Source organism: Chaetura pelagica, unplaced genomic scaffold (genome assembly GCF_000747805.2).
Source record: "Chaetura pelagica isolate M959 unplaced genomic scaffold, ChaPel_1.0 scaffold21, whole genome shotgun sequence".
Lineage (NCBI taxonomy): Eukaryota > Metazoa > Chordata > Aves > Apodiformes > Apodidae > Chaetura > Chaetura pelagica.
This window is the reverse complement of record NW_009952251.1, coordinates 3,107,203-3,120,688: the sequence shown is the minus strand read 5'-3', so window position 1 is coordinate 3,120,688 and position 13,486 is coordinate 3,107,203. Positions and strand designations below refer to the sequence as shown.

The window sequence follows — 13,486 nt, the reverse complement described above, 5'->3', positions numbered from 1 at the left end:
GCGCTGGTGCCGGCGGCGGCTGCTCTGGGTGGGGGTGCGTTAATGACGCACTTGTACTAACTCACTCATTAGGCGCTCCTCACCGGTGAAAACTCACCAAAAAATACGTAATTTCTGACACGAAAGTGTGACTTCACCCCAGCTACAGAGGAAGCGCTGCGAACGTCGGGTTACAAAGAGAAAGGGTACTGCATAGAAACGCCTATTTGATTTGCATTTTCGTCTTCACTGATCAATACTTCAGGCTTTCCCCCTCCTCCTTTGAAAGAAACAAAAATAACAGCTTTCCAACAGTATTTGTACCACTTCTATTTGTAAAAATAACCATCTGAATGCATTGAAGGCGTGTACAGTTGGGGTTGTTCACATGAACACAGCATTCAGTAGTTAGAAAAGTTACTCAGCTGTGCTTTAGAGAGACTCGGGCTGAATTCCAAGCCATTCATCACAGCGTTTTCCCTCCTTCTGTATGTGACATTTACCCAAGTCCTTAAACTTCAGTTTACAGAAGCAAACAACACGGACAAAACCCCACTGAAACCATCAAACAATATTTTATATTGTTTATTACAAATGTTATGCAAAATATAACACTGGCACCAGATCTGTATCACGATGGTTTGAAAAGATATATTGCACATGCTAAAGCATAAAATATAAGACAAAACCTACAAAACATAAGATATTGGCTTTAATATGTAGATCACTGCATAAGAAACGCATAAAATTACAATTTTTACACACGCTCAAGATTGTCACTAGTTTAAAACGCCCTCCTCTATAACACTGACCTAAGAGTTACTTTTTGTGTAGTAAGAAAGCATTTTCAGCACTGCAAAAATTATACGTTATTCCTGTAGAAATTTAGCATATTAATTTTCATTTCAATGCAGGTAGAACATATGAAAAGAAGAAACACTTTATACATTCAAAGAAGGTCTGAAATGAAAATTTCCTGGTAATATATTGCTTTTATAACACTCAAATGAAAAAAAAAGACAAGTTTCACAAAACATTTCCGTAATACACAAATATAAAAAGGCACTCTAATATTTTTTACATGACTAAGAATAAAAATCACAATTTTTTTGTTTTAAATCATCCTCAAGATACATAACCAAGTTTCTCAACAGTACAATGGATAAACAATTCATTTCATGTGTTTGTTCTAATTCAACAATCTGGCAGTTGTTTCCTGCATAAAAGTACCAAACACATTATGGTGCCCTTTTAGTAGCGATGAACGGAAATCCCCTGAGCTATTTCACAGCAATTTCAGGCAGTCCAGAGGTTGTAACTCAGTATTTAGGAGAGAGACCTAGGACCCCATCCTGCTATGGATTCCACCTGCAGCTGTGGTTAAAATACAGGAGGAAACGATCCTGCTAATACTCCTGGGCAGACCCTCCCCACATCCCCTTCGCTTGGTGCAGGCACAGAATCGTCTGCTTACTGTACATTGCAGGATCCAGGGTTAAGTGCAACAATCAGGTACGGCTAACTCTGCTCTTGTAACAAGTCCACAGAAAGGCAAGGTCATTATTTACAAGAGTAAAATTATTTCCATGCTTAAAAACCTGCCCCACGTTACAAATTTATTTCTACATCTGATAAATTATATTACAGATTAATGTACTAGCATACAAAAAAAAGGGAACTCGCGTGGGATGTGGGATAGGCCAATACTGAGTGCTTCCAAGTGTCTTGTTCCTAACAGTTTTCCTCCTAAATACACCGTACTAGAAAGATGAGGTTCCCAGTGCCCTGAAGATGCCAACAAATTGTGTTTGTATGATTTCTGGAATACTGCATACTTGTTAGTTCCCGGAAAAGTTTAATCTGTAAAGTTTAGATCTCGATCCTAGAAGCATCAAAGCAAATCAGTGATCTCCTGTGGTTCTATAATGTTGTACACATCAATAAGAGGCAGAAGTTGCACTATGCAATTACCAGAGCTACGAGGTACTGTGGATATACAGAAATATTTTCAGTAACTCTGAATGGTAGCAAGTAAAAATACTGACATTTTGTAAACGGCTGCTCAAAATAATGCAACATCCTCTTTGTAAAGAGGACTGATTTTCTAATAAAGCAACTCCATGTAGGACAGAGTAACTTTCTGTCCAGGGTGAGACTTTATAAGTAATCCTGTCAATGAGCCTACCTACATTTCTGGTTAAACTAAGATTAAAAGGATGATCCTGCTGTTAGACAGGAGACTCCCATTTCCCATTTGTTTTTTTTTCAATGCCATAACTCCACATTAAAAAGCAAAATTTGGAATTTCTATTCATTTCTGAACACACACTACTGAAAACCTAAACAATTGATCTCTCCTCTTATTTTCAGTGCTTAAAGTAAGGTGGTAATTGCTGTTCTGCAACTCTTAAAAGATAAGATGTAATTTTTTATTGTAAACTTTGGAAATCTGTTAATGGTTGAAAAAACATTTAGTTTTGCCCAATGTTCAGAGTAACAATATTTAATTTTAGCAAGGCAAAAATAAACTTGATATATAAATATCTTTCCTAATTAAAGAACTGGAATCTGCCAATAGATTTTTAACATTTAGTGAAACATGGCTAAAAACTGCAACTAAACCAAAACTTTTCATTTACCCTGCTGCAAGGGACACTGAGGAAGCTCACAATCTCCTCCCAACACAGATGTAGGCCTGCAAACAGCCTGAGCATGGCTGATGGGGACACTCACACCTTGACTCCATCCTGCATTAGAGAATCACAGAATCTTAGGGGTTGGAAGGAACCTCTGAAGATCATCTAGTCCAACCCCCCTGCCAGAGCAGGATCACTCAGAGCACATCACACAGGAACGCGACCTGGTGGGTTTTGAATGTCTCCAGCGAAGGAGACTCCACAGCCTCTCTGGGCAGCCTGTTCCAGGGCTCTGTCACTCTCACAGTAAAGAAGTTTTTCCTGATGTTTACATGGAACCTCCTGTGTTCCAGTTTGCACCCACTGCCCCTTGTCCTATCACTGGACACCACTGAAAAAAGCCTGGCTCTGTCCTCCTGACACTCACCCTTAACGTATTTGTAAACATTGATGAGGTCGCCCCGCAGTCTCCTCCAAGCTCAAGAGACCCAGCTCCCTCAACCTTTCCTCATTACCTTTTCCTCTCTTTACTCTTGCTGTACAGTGTTCTCTCACTTGTCTAGCAAGGGGTTGGATCACTTTCTTCTGCTCTTAAAAGTGAAGGAAGGTGTTCTGCGCTCTGATTTTTAGCAATATAGCCTGTGGACTTTATCTTTGCATTCCACCCAAGAAGATGGGCACTCTCCTGAAGTGCATCAGACCTTCCTTTTTCTGCTCAGGCCATCAGCCTTGCCTGGATTCACATTTCATTTCGCATCACTCCAAATAGCACGCACAAACGCTAACTAGGAGAACAAGCCATAGTTATTTTTCCTGGGCATTTGTTTCATTTCAAATAAATATAAATACATTTACATTAAAAGTATATGAACATATTATTTAGACTGAAAAAAAACACAACAAACCTGTGGTCAACACATCATCAGTTACAAACATCAACTTGAAACCTGTGTCATAAAATGTAAAATTCACTCAAGACTACTCATTACCTCAGAAGTTTATTTTTTTATGGTTTAGAAAAAGACTACTTCATTATGTCACTCACATTTGAAGAAAAAAATAAAAGTAGCAAAGTCTTCCATTTAATTACTGAAGAATTTTGGTCCTCTTGGTATAGCTGGTTAGTTCATGATAGCTTTTTGTTTAGGCTTTTTTGTTTCTTTTTGTTTACAAAATCTCATTCTTCCTTTTGTACATCTGTTGTGGAGGAGGGTCGTGGTCCATTTGACCTAGAAACTTTGGCAGAAGGAGTAAACATATTCACAAAGTTGACATTGCTTTAAAAGCTGGTGACAAGAGGCTTTTTTTAGCATGTATCTCCAATCCCCCGCACAGCACAGCGCCAGGTTTTCTGGTGTTTGGTATTTCAACTTTTGGTGTTTTGCTTTCATTGCTTCACCTCTGCTCTCTTAATCCAAACACTGGCAAAAGTATTTTAATATTTGATAATGTTTACAGTAAAAATAAGTTATTTAAGCATAGAAAAGGAAAAAAATCCATTTCAGTTGCCAAGTAACTATGAACTTTTACATATGTCTTTGTCTACACCTGATTTTTTTTCTTTTCTGATACTAGATTCATGGTTAATGGCTCAGGTGACAGAAACATCTAATGACCCTAATTCTGTAGTGCAAATAAACCATACATATTTGTGCTGAATTGAAAAAAAATAAGGGCCAAATGATTTTCATTTTACACTAGTGGTTCCACTCATGTCTGTGAGAAAATATAGTGAGGCAAGTAGAATTTGGCCTTAAGACTTTATAACTATATTTTTCTAATTGTGTGCTGCAACTAAGAACTGTAAAAAGTGCCTTCGGTACATTTAAGTGCTTAATACATGCAGAATGTAAAAGGTTTAGTTTCCTGTAGAAAAGTAATACAGGCAGTTTTCAGATTTACAACTTTACCTTTGGTTTGTATTAAAATAAAATAAAATTAAAAATTATCTAATTATCAGAGCCCCTGGAGGCAGGGAACAGACAGAGGAAAGGGGTAAATGGTTAAATCTATGAAGGCTACAATGGATTGTGTACTAAAGGTACAGCTGAAACATGTAAGAACTTTTTACAAACAGTTCCCTGTTTATTTGTGCTGTCAAAAAGAAAAAAAGGCATTTTCTTTTTCTACTTAAAATAAGAGGTAGAGACTTTCCACAGGGGCACTTAGGGCCTAAAGAAAACATCAGGAAGTTGAAAAGCTGCAGAACATTAATGGGACTATGTTTCAGTAAATCCCACTGACTTTGTTATTTAAAGGCTTGGTTCCCATCAAAACTAGAAATCTTTCAATACCTACTTGTCAAGAATAATAGTTAAGAATATAGCGGTGGGATTTAAGCTGTTTAAAAAGACAAAAATAAAGCTGAAATTAAAATAACAACTAAGGAAGTTTTTGAATACCAAAAAGTCAAAATGTTTCAGAATCCGAATCATTGTCATTGTCCCCATCCTCTGCTCCTATGTTATTACTCAAGGGCTTATTGTACAAGTCAGCGCCGCTCCCCGCGCTGGAGCCATCGCAGAGATGTGTCCTGCCCAAATTGTCTTTTTTAAAGCAAACGAAGTTGAAAGTCGTCATTGAACTGGAAGGAGAAAAAGGCATCATGGTAGCCAAAATGAGTGCCAGGCAGTCAGCCACGTCTTTGTTAGGGGCGCAAGCCAGGGCTGGCGTGTGACCTGGGCACAAAGGCAGACAAGGCAAAGGTTAGTACGGAGGGCACCCAGGGTGGCCCTGGGCCTTCCTCTGGCACATCTCTAGGTGACCTTGTAAGCAGGAGATGCATGTTCAGTCACAGCCATGCCAGGCAACAGGGATTTGTTACTTATTTTAAATCAGACATGCTGGGAAAATACACACTTGATGGAGCACTGAGACCGCTGTGACCACAACAAGCAGTACTTTTTTTTTTTACAATCAGGCAGCAAACAGACTTCACGGTATGAATTAAAGCACTTGCTAAACACAGTTCTACAGCACAGAGGGTACAATGGGTACAAACACAGGGGGTACAGCAACAGGGACAGAAACTGGATTCAGTTTCTGTGTGTATGAACAAGTGTCATTCTGAGAACAATGACTTTCATTAGAACAATAAATATATTAGTATAAAAACATTTTGAGGTAATAAGCGAACAATTAAAAAAATTGATCAGTTGAGTATCTACTCAACTCAGGAAGCAGTTTATTTAGGAATTAAATTATGGGAGAAAAGAATTAGACTGGAGCATGTAGTACATGTATAGCAGGTATGACTATGTGGATGTTTAGTTACCCAAATTTACATAATGTTAGAAGAATAACGACTGTACTTAGAAAGCATGGCATACACTTTAAATATGCAGTTAATATTCTGCAGATGTCAGTAAAAGGAAGAACTGGGGAGCTATTAAAAGCTTGTCTTCACTGCAGTGTAAGGTGGCTCCTGCCCAAGCACTGCCCTTAAGGCAGCTCTTGACGTATTCAGCCCTTGGAAACCAGTGTGCTGATTACACTTGCTGTCTACACGTTTTGCAGGCTGCTGTGAGTCCTCCAGCACTTTCCAACAAATCCTCCTTTATATGAGAGGAAACAAATCCTTTGGAGATAACAATCTAAAGTGCTGCAGCAACAGCAGTGTGAGGCAATGACCACTACTGATGTCCTACTGCCTCAAGTGAGCTAAAACCACCTGCAGTACAGGCGAGTTTGATAGACAAATGGGAGTATGTTTTGCAGCAAACTACCCATGTTTAAGCACTGACTGCAGTGAATGCAAACCCTAAGTGGAGTTTCTTCTCCCACTGAGTTCCAAGCATGAACACCTTTAGGGCTGTACTTATACTAAGATTGTACCTCAACTGCATATGCAGTTGCTCCTAGAAAAAAACAAATGTGTGTAAAATTTAAACTTATTTTTAATTTGTTACATAGGATTAAGTTAACTGGACCTGTATGCATAATTTTAATGATAAAAACTGTGATTAGAAGCCAGTCTGGTTCATTTTTCTGTTCCCTATCTCTAAAATGAGGTTAGGGCCAGATGACTTCAGTGGATCTCATCCATGCGAGTTCATCTAGCAGCATTTGGTTAATAGCAAACACTCACCACTCAGTTCTTTTCCTCCATTGATCTCAAATGTCTTGCAATGATGGGTGACTATTATTATTAATTTACAGATATGGGAAGATGGAGGCACTGAATTGTTACATTAATACCATGAAGTCAGTGTTGTAAGAATGGAAGACATTTTTAAAAAGTATTAATTACAGAAGCTCAGCCCTCTGTGTGTTTTATAATATTTAGGGAAGGACTTCAAAGAGATCTGAAACAAAATAATCAGATTTATTAATTAATCATGTCTTTTATGAGCCAACAGTAATTTACTTGCATCTTGGATTAGGTCAGACAATTGGAAAGCAGCAGCTTTGATCTCAGAATGAACTAGGACACAATCAAACATATGTTGATGGTTTTCTTCCTACCCATTAAAGCATGCGCTGATTGAATGCATAATCCTTAATTCTTCTGCAAGGCGTCAGATTTATCCGGTGCCACTTGCATGTTTAGGAAATTCAAGTTACCACTGCACTCAAGCATTAAAAAAGACTAGCTGTTGACAGTACATGCAACATGAACAGTAAAAGGGACTGCTGTGATGTTTAGAATATGTTTTTATATTAAAGAAAAAAAAAATAGGTTCAGTTTGTTGTGTTTTTTTAATAGGTACTCACACAGCTCACTGTCTGTGCTTGGAAAGATAAAAGCATCCATGATGTCTATCATCAGCTTTTAAGTCTATTGCTTAATAAATTTGTTGTAAAATTTCCTGTTAAGTCCTACCTAAGATTGTCAAAGTGTATTATTTACTTACCATTTTCATCTACTGCTAGGACACAGGCCCCTTTGGCTAGCAACTCTTCAACTACCATCTTTAAGCCGTTTCGTGCAGCAATGTGGAGAGGTCTATAAAAACATAAAAACTAAATTCAAGTTCAGTTTAAAATAGACTTTATAGAAAAAGTTAGGTAATGCTTAAAGCATACCCAGCATCAGAAAGAGTTTGTTTCCCTTCTTTGGATCATTACAATTGTATTGTGGACAGTAAATTATATTACAGCCTGTAAAATAATCCTCGTGTTCCACACCTATAAAACATACATGCAAGTCAAATCTATTTATCTTTAGATACATAAAGATTACTTAATACTTTCCAGTCTAAATGCCTTCTTTAAAAAAGCTCTCATTTTTCCACATTTCCAGCACACAATTGACATTTAAAAGGAAAATGAATCTAGGACTGAAGAAATGCCATTGTTCCATCCCACTAAGTGGTCTGCCACCTGAGCTCGTGATTGAATTTTCTCCTGTGGGATTCCCCCATACCAGTCAAATAGTTGCAGCTGGAATAAGAATATCAATGGTTCTAGCTCTGCTAATGTTGTGTGGTATGGACAGGAATTGCACACTAAATATTCCCTAAAAAAACCCTGAACATTAAATGTACCACCTTAACTCTAAATAAATTATTTATATTTCAAGGTGAAGCTCAAAAAGCTAGGAAATGCCAGATATATACCTTTACAGCCACATGATTAACAGGTATTCTGATAGAGTCCTCAAACAAATTACCTCATATAATTTTTCCAAACCATGAACAGAATTTTCATCAAAAGAATCAAAATTAAAAGTGTAAATGCAGTATAAACCTGGTCTTTTCAAGGGCAAGCACTCAAAAAAAAAAGAAATTAACTTTTTTGCTCTATGAAAAATATGAGACATGAATTTGAAATGCTAAATTGGAATATTCTGATTGAGAGGCTCAGGCTATACTCACGTCTGCAATGCATTATTTTTTGCATTGATAAGGCTCTGTTCTTGTATCTTGTCAAGTATTAGCAAGGCACATTTTTCATGACCCTGTAGTTGGGGGAAAAAGAAACAAGAAACTGTTAATTTGCTGAGGAGTTTGAAATTGAGGCAAAATAAATGTTACATATAAAAGAGACATATAGTAACTCATTTTGAAACACAAAACATGCTACTCGGTGTGTAAGGACATGTAGTAGGTGAACTGTAGGAGCCTTAAAATATCATCTACAAACTGCCACTCCTAGGATGCTTTAGCACATTTGGAAATGTAGCCATTCAACTGTCTTTCAGCCCTCCATTCTTTATGTATTAATTCACCTTCCAGCTTTCAGAGAAGACCGCTGTTTCTCTTGAGAGAACATTCAATGGTTATTTCTTAGAACTAAATAGTAACACAGAAAGAGATGGTTTAATCTCAAAAACTAATACTGTACTTTCTGAGACTTGAAATGTCCTTCTGTGTTGTTAATAAGCTCCTGCAGAATCCCTTCAGTGGGAGAGCTCTAACAATGAACCTTTAGGCACAAGGCAGATCTGGGCCTTACTTCTGATCCTGTTTCAGCACAGTAAGTCACACATACCCAGCCTACACCCCTGGCAGGTGAACAGCTGCTTGAAGGACCCTGAGAATTCAAGGAGGCTTGTGTGTCTGCAGAAACTGAGGTAATACTATCATGGTGGAATCCAGTCTGTAAACAGGAGCAAGAAAAAAGGCCCAGGAGAGGGAATCTCATGCACTTTTTTTCTTGCAGCAACAGGAAGCAGTAGAAGCAACTGGAATTAAGCAGAAGAATGGGTGGGAAGAGACACCACCACCAATCTAATCAATACCTCTGGTTTTATTGCTGCTCTGTTAAGGGAAAAGCTTGGGTTCCTTCCACAGAAGTAGGATAAGAAAAAAGAAGAAACACTTTTCTAATTTTATTTGCCACTGAACCAAAGTTGAACTGTTTTACAATTAGATCAGGTGGTAAAATCTTAAAGGGTTTTCCATTACTTCTCTTGGTGTCTCCTTATATTTCAGCTGTCACAAGAGACATCAATATTTATCCATTTACAAAACTTTGAAATAGATTTGGAAAAAAGCTCAGAACAATGCTCCCTTCCTCACCACAGGCTTGACCATCATATATAATCCATTGCAGAAAACAAATTAGAAGCATAAACATATATACACATATACAGAATGGGAAGAGAATCAAAGCATGCAGAGGTCTTCAACTTACTTTACTGCTAGCCAAGTGCAAAGACGTGTTCAACTCCTTATCCTTTAATGTCAGGTCAGCCTTGGCAATGTTCACCAAAAAGTCTGGGGTATAGAGAAGAAATCAATGAACAAACTCAATGGGAAGATGAACATGTAGAAGCAGGAAAAATTTTACTGTTTTAATACGCATGTGCACACATGCTAATCCATTAAGCCTTTATGCAATGTAAGCCTTCTGAGCATGAAGTGAAAATAATGAATGAGAACGGACTAATCTTGTGCAGTTAATCAGCAAAGAGAGGCAGAGTTAATAGCTCACTCACTGTGCCACAAACCAACAACACATATTGATCTTAACTTATTTATAAACTTCCCCATTTGCAGATCAGCAAGTTCTGCCTGAATCACCTTCTCCTGATAACAAGTGTGGATCCTGCTTTGAGAGGACTAAGTGGATATAAAGAATTTAGGGTAAAAAGAATTTAGGGTAATGTCTGTGCTGTTGAAACTAAGGAAAAGGGAATTCGGTTAAGCCAATATAGCCCTAATCTGTATGTGTCTAGTCTATAGTCTCGCCTGGAAAAGCAGCTGCTGGAAGCTGCCATTTTAACTTCCCATAATAAAGGTTGCACACTCCCTTTCACACATGCAGCTTTCCTGCCCCATAAAATCAAGGAAGTGAACAAGATAACAGAATTACTACACCACGCATGCTCTTTAAAAGGAGGAAATTTCCTCAAGTTTGCTACTGCAAATGTTCACCAAGACTGCTGAGAAACAAGAACTGAGAAGAAAAGCTGTTTTTTTTAGAGATGTAAACAAATCCACACCATTTATTTTTCTTCCTTAGTTTTCATAGGAGAAGAAAAAAAAAAAAAAATACTACCTATTTGGGATAGTAACTGCAGTAGCACTCCCCCTTCAAGATGAGGAGAGGCTGTACTCACCCACGGCAGCTGCGTGTCCGTTTTGAGCTGCCATCATGAGAGGGGTTTTCCCTGCATGATCCGCAGCGTTGACGTGCGCGCGGTGGCCGAGGAGCAGCTGGAGACACTCCACGTGATCCGCGAAGGCTGCAGCGTGGAGGGGTGTCCTGGGGGGACAGCAGCACCAGACCAAGAATGACAACATTCCTGTTTACCTATCCGAGAACTTGAACAAGCAAGGCATTCTTATTTATTTATTTTTTTCCTAGTAAGCTTTGAGTTATCACCAGGGGAATGTTTTAGTAGCAGCATCCGAAATCAGTTAAGTAATATGTTAAGTAATATTTACAGTCTCTGTCCTGGTGCAATATAAACTTTAAAGAAAGGGAAACATAGTGGATGTGATAGTGTGGAGAAATCTCATATTAGCAGCATATTTATTTTAATGGAGCCTACTGTGCCATGTGAAAAGCAGTACAATCCGTCATTCTTATAAATCTGCTGTGGGTTTGGGTTTTTTTGTTTGTGTTTTTTTTTTAACAAGCCAAAGACAGGAAGAACTACCAGAAAATAACAGATCCATTATTTTAAAACACCAAAGTATTTGAAGTTATAGTAAAAAATACTGCAGCAACAAGCTGCAGTAACAGTGTTACTAAAAGGCAGAAGGAATTTTATCCACTTTCAATGTTATCAGTTTCCACAAGATTGAGACACTAGAATTCATTCACTCTCTCCCCATGACATTCTGTAGTGTGACTAACAGAGCTGAAAGAGAGTTCGTACACAAGCCAGCTTGAAGTGTTACTTCAGACTTTGCTTATCAGTAGGGGTGAGGTGGTCTTACCCTTATAACCATTCTAATCACCATTACTGAAGGTCTTGAATTTGTTTTAATTAATAGAAACAACAAGTATTCCATTTTTGGTGTTTCAGCAATATTAGTTAAATATTTATCAATACAGACACGCACAGTGAGATGATCAACATGACAAGGATATGGCTGAATGCACATCTCTTGCTGTATCAGTATTCTTTTGCTGCACAGACGTTTTGGGTTGTGTGCCCTGAGGATGCTGACATAACATTAAAGCTTTTAATAAAATACTATTCTACATCTACATAGTATCACTTCACTTAGCAAAGATACTTAACAAAGAAAACTGGTTCAAGGAAACAGCCTATAGTTATAACTGCTCTACAGAAACAAAGTATTATTTCTTTTGTATTTCTTTTCCTATGTACTATGAAATCAAATACTTCATAGTATTCTTCCTTCAAGTAAGTCACCGTTAAACTCTAGCACTGTAAAATGCTGTCTGAAACAGTCAGCTTGACAAGTCTTAATTTAACCATCTCAGATGAGGATTAGTTCCAGAGGTTCAGAAAGACTTTTATAAGAAGTAGTAGATGTATTAATGAAGATGAAATGTAATTTATTTAAGGAACTATTACCTTCCTTTGTCATCTTTGCAATTGACAATGCTGGCATCGATGGCTCCAAGGAGCAGGGATGCACAGTTTTCATGATCATTGATTCTGCCAAAGAAAAGACATTTTCAAAAGGGTAGTAAGTCTACATCTTTTCTCACTTTCCACTATTTGTTTACTTCCCAGTAATATCTCTTACTGGTTATTGTAAGTTATCTTAACATACATTTGCTGTAATAATTTCAGTCACATTTTTGATTATTCATCATATCTTCGTGTAACCACATTGGATCTGCTGCTATGAATTTCAGTTTCTAAAGCAAAACTGATCCTGCAATTCACTGTGCACAAAGGTAATTAGAAATACAGTGCAAACCCAGGATTAAGACCTTAATACTTTTAAATCCTTTAATCTAAATGTCAAACAAACCTGGGTCTGGAAAGCACTCAGTCATAGATACCTACATATAGAAAGCTTTATTTGAATGTTCTAAGTATTGAAGCTCACACCCCTTCCAGCTCACACATTTAATACTTCTCCTTGATGGACAAACTCAATTAATACTCCTTCTGGCTACTGTTAATTTGTCTCATGTCATTATGAAAATTAACAATGTTTAGTAACAGTATTGGACATATAATATAGCTAACACACAGCCACACTGGATTAGCTGCTGTTTTCATTATAAATTTGCATAAATTTTTAAGTTGCACATATTTTTGAGAACTACATACTAGTTTAAAAGAATACAAATATTGAAGAAACATTCAAAGGCGTGATTAGAAATTCAGATTTAAAATACCATGATTCAGCCACAGATTATTTTATTTTAAGCAGAGTAAAACCAGTGCTTTCTATATGCTTGTATTTCTCTAATACATTGGGGGTTTTATAATTTCCAAGTTTGATACATGACAAATTACTTTTCTTCTTTCCAATTATGTGGAATGTAAAAGGGAAGCCTACACAACTGTAATTCTTGTCATTACTTCTGGAAGACATTAATTCTCCTAATAGAACATAGAATAGAATACAGTCATTCTAATTGTTAGCAGAAATTAGGGAGGTTTGTATTTCTTTTTTCAGTGCTTAATTCCTTACTCTTCTGATGGGTTACATGTTTCAATAAGCATGTCAGGTCCCACAAACACAAGCAGTCTTACATGTTTTAAAAATGCATTTGCAATTATGTTACAAAAAGTTATGATTTTGCTCTATTAGAATCTTTCCCATATGAAAATGTACTGCTTTATTTGAATAAGGAACATGAATAAAATACATGCATGGAGGAAGATGTATATGTATATGTGGCTCATAATGGCCACCACCTTTTTGTTGCTCGTAAGTAAAACGTGAGCTCTGGATACAGACGATGCTTCTACGGCTCATCAGTCCCTTTGGCCAGGACCTGGCTAAGAAGCACCAATCCTTCAAGGCAGAGATTATCTCAGAGGG

At 37.4% G+C, this 13,486-nt stretch overlaps 2 protein-coding genes across 2 annotated transcripts in view; both read right to left on the bottom strand.

The window, feature by feature from the left end:
• PGAP1 (post-GPI attachment to proteins 1) overlaps positions 1-2,058 on the bottom strand; it is a 36,330-nt gene extending 34,272 nt beyond the window's left edge. The window contains exon 1 of the mRNA XM_010007395.1: positions 1,960-2,058. Coding sequence (XP_010005697.1) covers positions 1,960-2,058 — 99 coding nt within the window. The remainder of the gene's footprint in view (positions 1-1,959) is intronic.
• A 1,353-nt stretch (positions 2,059-3,411) lies between these two features.
• Positions 3,412-13,486, bottom strand: part of ANKRD44 (ankyrin repeat domain 44) — a 73,085-nt gene continuing 63,010 nt past the window's right edge. Inside the window, exons 22-27 of the mRNA XM_010007366.1 lie at positions 12,055-12,138; positions 10,621-10,766; positions 9,693-9,775; positions 8,432-8,514; positions 7,469-7,560; positions 3,412-3,851 (exon numbers count right to left, since the gene is read on the bottom strand). Of these exons, the coding sequence (XP_010005668.1) occupies positions 3,793-3,851; positions 7,469-7,560; positions 8,432-8,514; positions 9,693-9,775; positions 10,621-10,766; positions 12,055-12,138 (547 nt within the window). The 3' untranslated portion in view covers positions 3,412-3,792. The remainder of the gene's footprint in view (positions 3,852-7,468; positions 7,561-8,431; positions 8,515-9,692; positions 9,776-10,620; positions 10,767-12,054; positions 12,139-13,486) is intronic.